At 32.8% G+C, this 16622-nt stretch overlaps 2 protein-coding genes across 3 annotated transcripts in view; both read right to left on the bottom strand.

Annotated features, from left to right (window-relative positions):
* Window positions 1-16622, bottom strand: part of LOC125827059 (phosphoribulokinase, chloroplastic) — a 70074-nt gene that overhangs the window by 18715 nt on the left and 34737 nt on the right. The gene's annotated exons all lie outside the window — the stretch shown is intronic.
* LOC125827060 (secretory carrier-associated membrane protein 4) lies at window positions 1174-9050 on the bottom strand. Its single transcript, XM_049506418.1, has 12 exons — window positions 8871-9050; window positions 7302-7415; window positions 7156-7218; window positions 6767-6800; window positions 6549-6671; window positions 4564-4626; window positions 4349-4442; window positions 4172-4217; window positions 4011-4078; window positions 3348-3396; window positions 2606-2671; window positions 1174-1443 (listed from the first exon to the last, which is right to left on the bottom strand). The coding sequence occupies exons 1-12, from the start codon at window positions 8928-8930 to the stop codon at window positions 1411-1413; spliced, it is 813 nt and encodes a 270-aa protein (XP_049362375.1). The 5' UTR covers window positions 8931-9050; the 3' UTR covers window positions 1174-1410.

Raw genomic sequence — 16622 nt, 5'->3', positions numbered from 1 at the left:
AGCTTTGTATTAGTAGTATCTTATTTAGTTATACACTCGATTAGTAATACCATGGATCTCTAGTATTAGTAATGCAAAAAAAATTAGTATGACATATATGACTGGAACAACGTTAAGCAATCGAGGGATTCTAATCCAGAATCTCTGACCAGTGGTTTTCATGGCATGGCAAAGCTTATAATATATGGTTACTGGGGTGCACCGTGGCAAAGATGATGACTGGGAGTCACATTTGGATTTATCGCAACACTGAAGATTTGCAAGCGCAGATTATGAATGAATACCCTATGGTTCGGGGTAATGTTTCTGAGATGAGATGGCCAATGATTTTTTACACACAAGTGTTTGATAAAGGATCCATGGACGTCAGAACAGCTACTCCAACATCCATTTATTCAGCAACCTGTATGCTCTCATATGCCTCAGACTTTTGGTTGCCAAATTCCAATTCAAGGACACCATGAAACGAATAAGATCACTACAAAAACACGAACCCAATTATGTGTAATAGTATTTTAGTCATGGGATAATATGAATATGAAATCAATAGTTTTCGAATATCACACAATGTAATACTTGCTTGTAGTGTACCAAAAAAATAATAATAGTTCTCTCTTCCTTTTAAATGATTTTTATTTTTTTGGTTATTAACTTGAGGTCTTTGTAGGAACCCGTAAACTTCAAATTCTAAATCATACAAATGAATAAAGAAACAAAAGAGGGGGGTTGAATAGGGGAGTGGAAATGGCTTCAGAAAATTTTTTAGGTGTTTAAAAGCTAAGATCTAAACATTTGAATTTGGTTGGCAAAATTCTTAAACGAAACTGGATGTCCAAGTGCTTAATATATATCAATCCTGTCAATAGAATGATACACTAATAATCCCAAGAAATTACCATAGTTAAAGTTGTTCTAACCTGGAATATAGCACCAGATCCTAATTACGACGTATTTATTAAAATAAAAAAACACTCAGGATCTGAGCCTGAGGCTTTGCAGCATATATAGAGTACACTAAATAATATAATCTTATAACACAAGGACTAGTAACTGATTGAATCACTAAACTTAGTCATTTTGATCAACATGACTACAAGTGGACAAATTTAAAAACCAAAATCACTCAGAAACCGAATGGGTGTTTTTTTTATCCAAAATGAAGGTACTATATAGGTAATGTAGTAGTTTAATGATCGAAGGTCAAACTGTGATTACATACAAAAATGACAATGAAACGAATATGTTTGAATGAAGCAAAGATAACTATTAAACCTAAAAAACATGCAACTATATCACGCAAGTCATTACTCAGCCAAACTGATGATGAAGGCATATGTTTAGCTTCCTCTGGAAAAGAATTGTTTTGTTTTGTTGCTACGACACTGAGGTCTTTGAGTCCAAACAGGTGCATCACTTGTTCCCTCGGAAATACATGTACACTTTCTGCAGTGATAGAACAGAAGAAAACGTTCACAAGATGAAAGTAAAGACGGTCAGGTCGGCATACAACATTTTTTTCCCTTTTTCCCCCTCCATATCATACTACCACAGAGAAGAAAACGTCACAAGATGGAAGTAAAGACGGTCAGATCGGCTTGATTAATTAACATCTCGTTTTTTTTACTGACCTCCTCTCCTTACAGTCAAGTGGCTTTCAGCTCCTTTATTAAACCCTTTTCTTTTTTCCCCCTCCATATCATACTACCATAAGGAAGAGGGAATCAAATTGCTTGGTTTTATTCTTTTCCATTTTAAATAATGAGTGTGTCCAGCCCAACTTGCGAAGCACCTTGACTATTCTACTGGGTACATGCTACCTCCTACCCAACACAACACATGTACCGGATAACTCTGCCTTTTTAGCCCGATGGAAAGATGTCATCTTCTCTCTCAGCCGGAATTGTCCGATCATAATATGAGGAATTGAGGATTGATACTAGGACCGTTAACTTCCCTGGGAATCAACTGTCAAGATGGTACCCATTTGAATTCTAAGATAGCTCTTTTCCTCTCAAGTTGTATAGCATTTAAACATTTAGTAGTATAGAACAGCTTGTTATCAGGCATAGAAAAGTCTAATCACCTAACACAATTAAATTCAACCTTAGGTTCTGAATAGCCCTACTAAATGATACAACACCCCCACCCCCACCCTCACCCCCAAGTGACTTCCAAAATTGACTCTTCGGTTAGTACCTTTACTGTTCAAAAGATGTACATGCTCCAAAAGAAAAACTGCTTGGATGTCCCTATCTGGTTGATAGCCTAGCAAATTGTCTTCCTTCTTTTTGTGATAAAAGGAAAACCTAGCAAATCGTCAAAGGACTGGACATGCATTTTTCTTGATCTATGAGAGAAACCAGATGATACCCTGTCCTCCACCCTCCCCAAAAAAGACTACCCCTCACACAGCAAGCAAGAGCTTAAATATGAATTAATGTACAATTTCTCTTTTTCCCTTGATAGATTTCACTTTTAGGCCACATACACATGAAGCTCAAGCCGCAAGGCAAAGATGAGCAAAACTCTAAAAAGAGGAACAGCAGATACCAGTACACTAGGTATGAACCTGAAATGAAGAAACACAATACAGTAAAAGCCTCACCTGCAGGACCCACAAGCTAAGCAAACCTTCCAAGCAGAAGAAGCCAAATCCAATCAAATAAAATATCTGCAAAAAGAAGAAAAGGACAACACGAGAATATATATTAAGAAGATAAAAGATCAAACAGCCTGATAAGCTAATACAAGCATTAACACTCAATTCTCTTGGGAGTTTCAATTATCCTAAGAAAGCTTTTGATGCGGTAACTCAGTTTAAAAACTAGCTGCAATATGCAATCAGAATATCAAATGAAATTGAGTTATTGTTCAAGAAAATGACTCTGCAAAAAGTTTTTGATCTGCTAAATCAGTTAACTAACTGCAGTATGAAATGAGAAAAATAAAATGAAATTTAAGTTTTTGTTCAAGTAAACTGTAAAAGACAGTGCTGAGTGCACAAGTTAAATCAAATTCACTCTACTAATAATGAGAAACTAAAGAGTTTTTCCCCTTCTACCTTTTTAACAATAATACTTGGAAGGGAAGTATCTACTATCAAGCATTATGGTCGTTTGGTAGGGTGTATTAGGTAGAATAATGCTGGTATAAAATTTTAATACAATGTTTGGTTGCAATTTCACCTATGTACAACTAGTACCAGTATTACTTGTACACCCTATTAGTACTATTATTAAACATAGTAAACAATGGCATTCAATTTATTGTTTTCAAAGGAATGTGTCAAAGAATTTGTTATTTTTTTTCCTCTCATTAAAATAAGAGCAAATAACTAAACAACTTACCCCAACCAACACATGGTCAGAGAAGACATCAATTGCTGAAAGGATACCCCTGGAATGAAGTAAAAAGGAAGCACAATAATTAGTGAAGAAGAATATAAAAAGACAATGACAATCCAAGGGAAAGTGGAAAACCCTTGATAACAATCACCGCATTTAACGGGCATCAATATTTCATCGCTCTTATTCATGTTCATGAAGAGCATTTCTCACCATTCAAGACTCATTTCATTTAAAAACATTATAGAGTACAACCAGACCTTTAAGTGGTCAATTTCTTTTTAACTGTTTTCATATCAATATGGTACAAATATCCTTATCAAAAAAATCAATATGGTACAACCACAGGAAAATTGATGCACCAACAAGGGAAGCAGTAATCCGTTGGTCACAAAACTAAACCATGTTCTTTTTGTGGTGTATGACACCAAGGGGTTTTTGGGATCTTCAACTCTTCTATCATCACACTATGAACCAAATCATTTGCAGAAACAAGGGGAAGAAGGCAACAAGGGCATTTAAAGCATATTTCCACCTAAAAGGCGTATCCATATAGACTAGCAAATTTCTACTAAGCTAAAACAGCTTGTCAGAAGTAGCAGATTATACAGAATACTGAACTCTATAATGAGAGGTTAATGGACTAAAAATTGCAGCAGAACTTACGTTAAGGATTTTCCTTGAAATACAATGGGAGGAGCAATAGCAGCAAGTATGCAAAATCCAATGTGGACCTGCACATACAAAAACAAGAAAACAAAATACTCAAAAACAACTCCTGGCATAAAATAGACAGCATCTTTATCACTTCTGTAAGCAAAACGAACCAAGTAGAACATGAAAAACCATCCAAACTTCAATGCACTGTCGGTCCTGCAAATCCAAACAAGCTCAGATGATAAAAGGTCAGTCTGTTATGTGAAAATCAAAAACGAAAAGAAACAACTGGAGGGATTTTACAAAGGCAAAAGGGGGATGAAATTAAGAGAAACAACACTACATACCTCATCGCATTATACAGAGGCCTGTACCACAAAATGTACGAAAGGGGACATCCCGTTAAAGCATATATTATAGCCAGGAAAAAGATTTTAACACCTAGAGAAGGCAAGAACTAGATGATGTTAGATATATTGAACTTGAATTTACTTTTAGATCTTTAAGCCAATAAAAAGGAATGCCACATGAGCTGCCGCAGAAAAGAGAGAATAAAGCTCACCGCCACCCTTAATCCAACAGATAGTCACGGCAAGAACATTGAACGCCAGACAAAAAACAATACCTGTAGAGCGATTTTGGAGCAAACCCAAAGAGGTTATGAAATAGAAAGATTCATATAACACTCAAACAAAGAGTAAGAAAATACAAGATTCATAGAGCCCTTGAAAGAAAGAGTAACATTTGTGAGAGAGAGGGCAACTGTTGAACAAGTATTATAGCCGATAAAGAAGATAGTCATCTATCCCAGTTTATTCTTTTACACAACAGCTATAAACCCTGTCGTTTTAACAAAAGAAAAATCTACTAGTTTCCCTCCATCCTATAAAAATTACTCACATCTCAACCTAAAATGTTACTCACATGGAAGAAGTTGCCAAATTGCTTGCTCTTAGGTTCCATATCAATTGTGGTCTTGTTACTTTTAATAAAGAATAAGTATTGCTGAATTTCAATCAAAACATTGGATAATTGAAACTTCAGAGCTGAACTACTATAAAAAAGTTCGAAAAGACAAACTCAAAACTTGCAACTACTAATTTTATGCTGCTTGGATCCCAAAAAGATGTATAAGCAGAAAGGCTAAAGTCTTTTGACCATAATCACAAACGGCAGCAGTGTTAAACATAGAAGTATGTTTCTCTCATACACTATTTTTTAAATCAGTAAGCAAAATTTCACCAATGTAAAGCCTGACATATACAACAATAGGCCATCCAAGTCACAAAAATAAAAGATGGGATAACCTCTATACAAGAGTTACTCCTTGAATGAGCTAATGAATACCATTATTCTAGTTCTCTTATTCATTATGTTCTCCGTGGGTTCTGAAAATGAGGTTTGCAAAACAGAGGGGAACTACAATGTACCTTATCGGAAAAATCAAAAGAAATAAATAAAGGAATAGATTCGGGGAAGGGGGGAACATAGAAGTGAAAGGTAGCTTCCAAGAAAACCAAAATCTATCACCTTAACTTCTGTGTCCTTCACAACAATGGTTGCCTTTATTGAATAATACTCTAGTATCTGTATTTCTATTAGCTAAAGAAGATCACTTCATTGGTCACGCCATGATTAATTAGATATAATCATTTATGAATATATTGGCAATTTGTCCAGGAGAAACACGAAAATGTAGTTTGACGAAGGATGAAAGCAACTGGTTATTAACTTATGTCTTAAAATACCAGCTCAATATAGTAAGAGACATTTGATAGCATCAAACTAATAACTATGTGCAATGAAGCTCTCGCTGTATGCGTTTAATTTTACAGAAATAACATTCAGCTATCAGTTCAATAGAGAAATTTAGGGTTGCACTTCCCATCTACTTGGGACATAGGGGTCTTAATTTCTGTCAAACACCTCAATGAATCAAGGTTCATTCAATTATATTGGTTCTTGTTCAACAGACAGTAGGCAGAAACAAAGGGAGAGGAATTTCATCTCTTGCCATAAACTTGAGCTGAAAAGCAGGTTTTCCCCTCTGTTCAGTTTGTGACCCTATTTTAGTCTGTTCCAACAGACAATCCATTTCTACATATGGAGACGGTCTAACTTAAACTTTCCATTTTATCCTAATGACAAGCATTTACAGCCACACAAATGTTATGTATGGCATGTTTAAAACCTGGCACGTCTTCTTTTCTTTTTTAATCTCCCCAATTAAAGAGGGTCACATAAAATGAATCAGAGTGAGTAGCATATCTCATGCATTACATCCTTTAAGCAAAATCCAGACAAAAAAGCAGAGAAACTGATGCACACTGCACATGTTGAGCCCAGAAAAGTAAAGAAACTATGAAGAGTTTCATGCAAAACTCCAACATTCTGCACTAGTAAAGTACACTCAAATCATAATCAAATGGTAAAACTTGTAGGTACTTAATGAAAGTGGAAACTAGAGAAAATTTAGCAGACAATTGTTTTAGATATTCAAAGAAACATTCTTCTTTTAAAGAAAACAAAACAGAAGTGAGATGCTACCTAACCAGCTCGCAAAAGCCAAATACTGCAGCCGCTGAGAATGGGCTGGTATTTCATTTGCTATATCATGATGAATAATTGGAAAAAAGGGCGGCCAATTCCTATCATCAGTTGGCACACCAGCTGAATTGAATCATAGAAACGCATTACCTCAGCATACTAAAGAGAAAATAAGTCGATTTAATAACAATCTGAAACTAGCTTAAGTCATTTCTTACCACCAGCAACAGCATCTTCTCTTCGTTTAATATCCTGTTAAACCGGCACTTAATGAGAATCATGCATAAGCCTCAAACTGAGTTGAAGCAAATATGAACTAGAATAAACTATATATCAAGGAACTCATAACAACACATTTAGCTAAAAAGTAACATTTTGGGAAACATTCACAAGCCTCAAACTGAATTGGGGAAAAATATAGACTAAAAATACACTACAGGAGATAAGGAGGTTGTAGTAAATAGTTTAGCCAAAAAACTAGGAACATAACTTTTCAAAAATTTGCACCCTTGCAGCAATAGATGATCAGAAATCAACAAAAAAAAGTATAATTCGCAGTAATGCACATAGCAAACAACAATTTAAAATAAAAAGAAAAAGAACCAACTCTTTCTCTCCTTTGCAGATCTGCTTCCCAGGTTGCTAATTCTTTTTGCTTCTTGTTGGAACCCTAAAACACAATTGAGAAGAACACATTCAGAACAAACAATGTTCTTTACAAGACTGCAAACAAAAGCATATCAACTTCATTACATTCATTGAATCCAATGGGACGTCAACAGTTGCATCATGCTTTTGGCCAAAACCAAGAGTACTAGCAATCATTTGAGGGAAGCGTGATTTCGATGCAGGAGCGGAGCCACCTTTCTGCAAGAAAATACAGATGATATAAATGAGGAGGATCTTGCACATTCAGAGCATTCAAAGTAGATAGTGCATAAGAAGTTATAATTGTAATTGTAATGTAACAATAAATTCTGCATTACAACAAAGTGATTGTGAGTTGAACATAGATACACTGTAATAATTCGAGAACTGAAGCATGCCCGTTTTGGCACTAACAATACTCACAACCTTAAAAGATTAAGGAAATTCATATAATCTCTATGGAAGGACAAACAGTGGGTTTTGATGGTTCTAGGTATTTTCAGGTCCTATGAGATATATGGGTGATTGTGGATCCAAATAAGGAGGTAAGAAAGAGTCTGCTGAAGGATACGGAAGCCATGTCCCAACAGGGCAGGGCAGCAAGTGACATTTTATAAAGAGAACCATTTTATGCTACTCACCAGTACGGGCTATAAAATATGTTCTAGTTAATGTAAGTAACCTCTCTTAAAACACTTTCGGGTATTAAAGCTTGTCTAATGTCCACTTACTGACTTGGTATTTTTCCAAATACAGTGTTTCAAGGCATGCAACGGTAAAAAAATTGTAGCTTTCTCACTTAACTCGAAACATCTCGCAGATACCTTCTTGTCAATATATACACACACATATCATAGGTATCTTGTCAGCAGCATAATAGCCGACTATTACACAAAACTGGTTTCTTCATTTCAAGTGGAGGCAAACAAAAACAGACTGATTTTCATTTGCTTGTTTTTCTTCTCTTATTTTTTTTGTCTGTAAACAATAAATATAAATTTTAAATGTTTAGACTCCCTCTATTTTTTCAATAACTAGGAAAACCAGGGTTGATACTATTGTCATTATTTTCGTAACCTCCCTTTTCCCTTAAACACATGAAAAAATAGCATCTGTATACCTAAAAAAAAAACAAACCAACCTTAAAAAAAAACATCTTTCATTTAAGGGTCCTCATCATAAATCAACTAGGACCAGTAACTTTACACCAAAGGCCATATCCAAGCAAATTACAACCTTTTTAAATTAAACAGGATGAAGATCAATCTCCAGGCTCAACTCTCAAGCCAATCTTTCAAATTAAGCGTACTGAAGGCATTCTCACTAATTTATCTTAAAATTCGTAGAAAATCAGCTAGATTTTTATGTTAACCTCACTAAAATACTGTATAACTTTACCACACCGACAAGCCAATCTTAAACACCACAATGTTCCCAAAAAATTAGGCAAAATCTAAACTCCTTAACAAACTTCCGCCATCCAAGTACGCAGATCTAGATCAAATCAAACAACTCATTCCAAATACCACCACAAAACATCCGATAAAAAATCAGAAAAAACATTGAAAAATGATAATGCTAAACGAATAAAGTTAACAATAGCCTAGATCTAAGGATAACATATTTTGCATTAAAAAAAAAGCATAAAAAGCGCATCGAGAGAAAGGAGGTTACTGAAAAAGGATTGACTTCAGGCTCCTCTTCATCAAACGGATTCGGATCGTTTCCTCTCATTTTCTCTTCTTCTTCTTCAACTTTTCCAAATTTGAATCTGAAGAGAATTTTTCAGATATCAAAAGTGAAAAATTCAGCAAACTTTATGTAATTTGAAGAAATACATACAAAAGCGAAGGTGACTGAAGTTCTACTCCTGTGTGCTTGCTGGTGACGCGGGATACCGAATGAGAGTTGAATTTTACATATTTGCCCATCAAGGAGTTGTGTAATCACCAGCGAATGCCACTTGTAAAGCGGTTGGGTTTTGTTTGAGTGTCCTCGGTGTTAATTAATGAGTTGTTGTACTTGACATCTGAGGATGACACGTGGATGTATTGTTACGTGGCGAGTGTTAATTGGCTGAGGTGTAGGCTTTTGTTTATTGTTGTGTATACTGGATTTTGCGGCTCTGTTACTGATCTGAATATGGTGTGAAATTACAAGTTTATCCCTTTACCGAACGGCAAGTCCATTGTCATAAATGGATATAATGGGGATAAGAATTCTAAGGTGCAATTTTTGGTTGGCTGTTACCTTGACTAATTTGAAAGATAAACTTATGAGGAAATAGGATAAATGACAAATAAAATTATTACTCCCTCGATCCCTAATTATTTGTTCACTTTTAAATTGATATATCTATTAAGAAAATAATGATTGACATAGTGAGTTTACCATTTTACTCCTATTAATTATAAAGTGGATAAATTAAAAATTTAAGATTTTAAAGAAATATTACTTTTTTCAAAGTAATTAATTTAGGGTATGGTAGGTAAAAAAATTTGTCTTTTTCTTGATTTGTAGAATGGACAAGTATATAGGAACAACTAAAAAAAAGAAAATGGACAAGTAATTAGAGACAGAGAAAATAAATAATAAACAAAGATAAATGAGAAGAATAAAAAGTTAATGATTCGATTACATTTAATTAGTTGTTATGTAATATGAGACTTTTCATTATTACATGACAAAATTTTATTAGTGCATATGATACAATAAAATTTAAATAGCAATTAAAATAATATTATATTTAAAATAATAATACAATACAATACAATATAATGCATTACAATTGGTAACAACTAAACAAGATATATAGTAAGGTCCTAATTGTTCATTTTGTCTTTTTGTTGTTTGTTTTTTTCAAGGACGCGAATTGAAAATAGTGATAGGCTGAAAGTTTAGAAAGAAGCAATAGAGTCTAAGATTTTCAAGTTTTAAAAAAAATTAATGCATGGTATATGTAGTAAAGATTAGTGACTTGACGTAGATTAGCAATATACTAGTCATTCTCAAGAGAAAAAAGCTATATGTATTTTGGATAATAATTTAAGGAGATAATGTGACTAATGATGATGTCACATACTATTTTAGAGCTAATGAGTGAAATGGAGGCTCGTCTTCGGGGATACTATATGAAGTGATTGTTAGACAAGCACTATTTGTATGTGGCAAAGTATTGGACGGACAAGAATTTTCACGTTCAGAAGATAAAGGTAACAAAAATAAGGATGTTCAAATAGATATGTCAGCATATTGGGATAGATATGCTTAAGAATAAATTTACACGAGACAAGGTGAAAATGGCCTCCACAGTAAACAAGATAAGAAAAGCGAGACTGAGATGATTCGTACATGTAAAAAAGAGGCGTGGAGATGCGCCAGCAAAGAGGTATGTTCGGTTGGTTTTAGCATAAGTTGGGAGAATATATTTGCAAATCCAAACATACCACTTTTAACTAAATCTCATAACATACATAAACATATTACCTTTTTTGATAAAATAGAAATTGAAAAGAAAAAGTTCCAAAATGAAAATCAAAGAGAAAATGCGGAAAACTCAAAAAATTTAACAAAAACACATTGTTTTTTTTAAAAAAAAATTGAAGTTATATATTTTTTTAATAGAAAACTACAAAATGCAAATCAAAGAGAACCTAAAAAATCCGAATCCGAAGCCAAAAGAGCAACAAAAATTTTCAAAAATTCCAAGAAGGCAACGAAACTTTTTATCAAACCAAAAGGGAAACAAATTTAGACACCGTCTAAATTAGATTTTTCGCCGCAAGACGCAGAAACCAATGCGCCTTGTAAGGCGCAACAACCTTGAGCCTTGTAAGGCTCGGCTGACATGCGTTCACCGTTTTGCAGCCTTTTTAAAAAAAAAAAATCAGTCACTTTTGAAATGTCTGTGAGATAATCTCTTTTGAATCTAATTGAGCTTTGTGTTTTTTAATATCCTCTTATTGCCATAACATAGAATTTGCCTTTCAAGGTAAAAGAAGAAAAAACATTGATTAGACTCAAATCTTATTTTGCTGGTTTTCTGGCAGTTGTATTTTGACTGTGAAGCAGATTAATACAAGTATCATCTAGTTTTTCGTCTTATGGTGGATTTATTCACTGGATAATATTCTTCACTTTCCTTCTTTAGCTGGTTGTTTGGATTGAGTATGCTATGACGAGTTGAAAGTGATCGAATATATATATTTTTTTAAAAGGATGCAAAACGCTGAAACCTTGCGCCTTGTAAGGCGCATGTCAGCCAAGCCTTACAAGGCTCAAGGCGCATTGGTTTCTGTGTCTTGCGGCGGAAAATCAAAATTTGTTGCCCTTTTGAAAATTTTGAAAATTTTTGTTGCCCTTTTGGCTTCGAACTCTAAAAAATTCCATGAATTTCAACAAAAAAACATGTTAAAGAAACACATGAAAATTACAACTTTTGAAGAAATAAAAATTAATCATTAATAAAAATGAATGAAATCAAGATAACAGAAAACAAGAGGCCGGAGGGAAACAAAATGAAAAAAAATTAATAATAAAAGAATGAGAGAGGATGGAGTTAAGGGGGGAGGTCTATTAAAAGGGACAAACTAGCTAGTCAATTAGGTAGGAGTTTTTCAAGTCTTAAAAATTGGGTGGAAGTGACAAATAATATTAATAGGTTAAAAGATGTTTTCTCAATAATTTCAAACTTTTAACTTCTACACTTTAGTCTAGTCGTAATTGTGGACAACTTCTTTAGTCGTCTAACTTCAGTAGTTGTCCAAACAACTTTAGTAGTAAAGATGTTATTAGTATAGTCCTTTAATTAATATTAAAAATAAAAAAGAAGAGAAAAAGTAAAGGGGGCACACTTGTCCTTTTTTTTTTTAATTGAAAACATATAAGACACTTTTAGCTCATTTTTCCTGGAGAAGTGGGGAATGAGAAGTATGTAATGTCTCTTTATTGGTGTCGAATATTCAATTGAATTTTTTTAATATAATTTATGGAAGAGATAAATCGCTATAAACACATATATTTTGACAAATTCAATAATAAAATTTATAGAAATTCAAAATAATAAAATTATTGATCCAAAATATAAAAAAATATCCTTGATCATCATTCTTGTATATAAAAACGTATTGTACAATTAATATTAAAGTAATCATAACTAATATTTAATGGAGAACAAAATCTGTCTGTTAGATTGGAAACTTGATGAACATACATGATTAACTAAGTCTCAACCTCTATAAATTGATGATTCCTCTAATTTTAGGATTACCACTTATTCTCTACACAATTTCAATACTGATAGATGTGGTAACCTGAAATTAAAGCAAACTGATAAAAAAATTAATTAACGTTTCTTATTTATGATAATGTGTTTTGCTTAAATACACTCTTTTATGATATTTTTTTGTGTGAGATTATCATTATTCAGGATCTTGAAATGTATTTGACATTGTAGCGACCCTACCGAAATAATATAAGCCAATAACTCACGAGATTTTTATGCATATATTGTCCTCACACTAGTAAAAATGACATAAAAAGAATATTACCAACTTCCAAGTACCCAAACTAGGTCGTTCATACTTCACACAATCATTCAAAATTAGTGGTAAATTTACTATATTACAAGACTTGGGCTTACACACTCCAAAACAACAAAACATATAGCCATATTTATATTACAACTCATGGTGACATGATCAAATTAGTCCTCAAAATTTCATGTAATATACAACACATAAATCATGTACAAGTCCCAATGTTTATACAAAATATAGATGTCTATATGCAAATGTGATCTTCCTTAAAGCTCTCAAAATCTTCATCTCCAATGTCCCGCTTCATGCCTCCTCTCGATCTTTTCCTACGATAGAAACAACTATCCCTAAGCATAAGGCTTAGTGATGCAAAACTATAGATTTGGAGCCATCAAATTCACCAAACTACCTCTCTCAAGTCATGGGCAGTATAATCAAACGTAATAAATAAATCAAGTAAACAATATATCAAGAGTATCAAGTTCGATATTTAGAGGTCCAAATGTCAAGAATGCTCATAGCACCATTTTTCAAAAGATTCAATAACAAGGCTCGCCCAATATGTACATATCATGTCTTCACACCAAGCACAAACAAGTATCAAGAAGGGCGTCCGCCCTGTATCAAGAAGGGTGAAAGCCCAATAATCAAGAGAACCAAGAACCATATTAAAAATAGTTTTTCTAGTTCGTACTTAAAATGGACAACTTTCATTCTTAAGACGGGCTAAAAATCCATAATCAAGATGACAAATTATTCGAATCAAGAGGCATGCCATATAAAGTCACAGCCACAAGAAGGACAAGGTCCCAACAAGAGTGCCAAGTGATAATACAATCTGTACAAGTGGGCGAGTTACACAAACGTCTTTAATGTCTTAAAGGATACCAATACGGCAATGCAAATTGACAAGAGGTAAGAAAGGTACCAAGATAAACTTTCAGATATACCAGCAGGTAAAAAGATTATAAGTACAAGTTTATACACAAACCTCAGTGCCTTAGCAAAGAAACAGTCCAACACAACTTCGCGAGTTCAGACCGTAGACCAAGCAACGTTTCAAGGTCCTCAACTTGTTCACGAGTATATACAACCTTAAAAATACAATTAAATAACTTCTTTAATTCCTAGCAGCTCAATAATATTGATGTAAAACTGGATTATCATCACAAGTAAGCTTATCCTGTGCAAATACGACTATGCTCCCAAAACAATGATTCTGACCAACCTAATACCTTAAGTTGCAACTTAGATTTGAAAAGGAAAACGACAAAACTAGACTTTATAACCTCATGAAAGATGTAGAAACATCTCTTAGGGTTGCAAACAAACAAGAATCACCGCAAAATATATTTTGTACAACAAGAAATATTCAAAACACTAACAGTTGTTCATAAAGGATTTGTAATTTCAAAATATGGACAGAACTTGTCCTATGTTGCGTCCCATATTTCGAATCCATAATAGCTAAATCAGAGTTTTACATAAAAATAAGAGTTGTAGGTCTACGAATTAGCTTGTCAAATCATATTTATTCACTGTAAACTAAGTTCTAGAGCAAGAGATATGCATAAAATACCAAACACTATCCAACTCAGAAACAAATTTCGTCACTTACCGAAAATAAGTGTGTGTCTCGAATTTCAGTCAAAAGGGCTAAGTTTTTCTCTTGTGATATTGAAGAACAATCTGTTTAGATATGTTTCTAAGGTTCTAAGACTTGAGGAAAACGAATTTACTAAAGGAGACGTGAAAATATATAGTCAAACAAGTGATGTTTATCACTTGGGCAGCTGTCCTTCAAAGGTGCTGCCCAAAAACATTGTGTGTTGCCCAAAAAGCATACATATACACCTATATATATATTATCTTTCACCTCCTTTTAAAGTTATACATAATTCTAATTAGAATATTATGAAAATACCCCAATACAACACCTTAATTACGATCACAATTTATGTTAAACAAGTTAGCAATTATCACAACATTTCAAGTTCGCAAAATGAGAGTAAAACATATTGTAATAATTAAGCAAACATGCGTCTCTTGGTTAATATTTAGGGGTGTTACATACATGATATCATGAATATTTGTGTTTAAAGCTTATACTTATTTGTGGTATCAGAGCATAAATATGTGAATTGTTAATCCATAAATAAATTATGTATATTACTAGTTCTAGGAGTCCGGGTTAGCCCGAGCACAATATATATTATTATATTTATATCAATTTATGTTACACAAATGAAATTCGGTGAGTTGATCATTTTTTTTTTTGAAATATGTGAAGTTATTAATTAATGTAATTCATAATAATTTTCATGTCATATTCAATTTATGTACATATGAATTCTGGAGAGACAATCAAAAATTTTATATGATTTTTTAATATTTTTAAAATTGTTAATTATTATGATTTATAGTATTCTTGCGTGATTTTTAAATAATATTTATTTCACGTGTCCCAATTTTTATTGCCCTAATAGAATTCGGGAGTCGAACATTTTTTATATGTATTTATATGTTAAGTTATTAATTATTGTGATTTTATTATATAATAAAAAACGTAATATAAAATAAAAACAAAAACTAGTGCATGAATAAACTACACAAGAAAAGAGGGAAGGGGAACTATTTTTTTTCACTTTTATTCATATTTTCCATTACATTAATGGACTATTTACAAGCCGAAGATACTTTGGCTCAAAGAATATGTGAGACCCATATTCTTGGGCACAAAGAAAATCATGTGGACATCATATTTTACAACAGATTTAATTTTTTTTACATAATTTTAGATACAGCCGCAAATTTTAAGTTGTTCGTTATCATAATTTATATTACTTTTTATGTATTTAAAATATATACATATATATAACATGATAAAAACAAATAAATTAAAATAGATATTAAAATGGCTCCCACACTCTTTATTCAATATAACTTAACGACATAATACATAAACATGATATTTAACTTGACATCAATTGACAATTATGACCTTTAATTTGGCAGTACACAAATAGACACTTCAACTATCCAAAAAATTAACAATTAAACACTCGAATCCTACATGGCTAAGTGCCTTAAACACACTTCAATTAGGCATGTCAGTGGTAAAAATAAAATCTCCAACAAAAATTGCTTAAATGACAATTTTACCCTTAATAAATCTCTTTTATATACATCTCTATTTTAAAATCAAAATCCCACTACATTCTTTTCCTTCTAATTTCTTCAACGATTATTGCCATCTTCCTCTCTTTCTTCACAATTTTCTTGCTCATTGAAACTACATCAATTTTTTTTGTTATTGTGGAAAAAAGATTTTAATGAAAATTTATTAGTCTATAAAAAACTCAAGTCATCGGTTATTCTTTAACACAAACGTATAGTTGTCTGTCACTTTCTAACTTCACAAATCTATGGGTAATAGGGTCTTCAACATAAAAAAGTTTCAATCTCATTATACCCATCATCTTTTGCATAAGATTTCACTTTGGTCAAAGATAAATGGTCCTTGTCTATGTTAAATATAATACTGTCCAATTTCGAAACATATTGACCTATATAAAAGCGACATCCATAGTGAAAAACAACGATAATGTGACCCATATGTTCCATACTGTAAAAAACAGAGCAAATTTACAGTTGTGGTAAAGAAATCATAATTTTTATATAAAATTATCAAAAACGAAATTTCAAAAGGGGAAATTAAATATATCTCGACTAAATTGAGGAAGAAGAATAGATAGACATCCAAGTACGTGAGATCTGAGCACAAGTCTTGAACAATTTTACCTTTGATTCGAAGGGTGAAACGTAGAGACTTAGGGTTAGGGTTCTTAGAGAATAAGTGAATTAGTTCTTTTCACTTTCACTATTGTAT

The sequence above is a fragment of the Solanum verrucosum genome, unplaced genomic scaffold (assembly GCF_900185275.1).
Source record: "Solanum verrucosum unplaced genomic scaffold, falcon-dt-bn FXZP01000060.1, whole genome shotgun sequence".
NCBI lineage: Eukaryota > Viridiplantae > Streptophyta > Magnoliopsida > Solanales > Solanaceae > Solanum > Solanum verrucosum.
Note: the sequence above shows the minus strand (reverse complement) of the source record. Positions and strands in the feature narration are given on the sequence as shown.

Bases quoted from the DNA above. Each gene is read 5' to 3' on its own strand.
- LOC125827060 (XM_049506418.1), bottom strand. From the start codon at position 8,930: ATGAGAGGAAACGATCCGAATCCGTTTGATGAAGAGGAGCCTGAAGTC. The intron at 7,416-8,870 runs GTAACCTCCTTT...ATTTTCTTGCAG, and splicing joins CTGAAGTCAATCCTTTTTCA to AAAGGTGGCTCCGCTCCTGC. The intron at 4,079-4,171 runs GTTCGTTTTGCT...TTGTATGTGCAG, and splicing joins GGTTTTTCATGTTCTACTTG to GTCCACATTGGATTTTGCAT.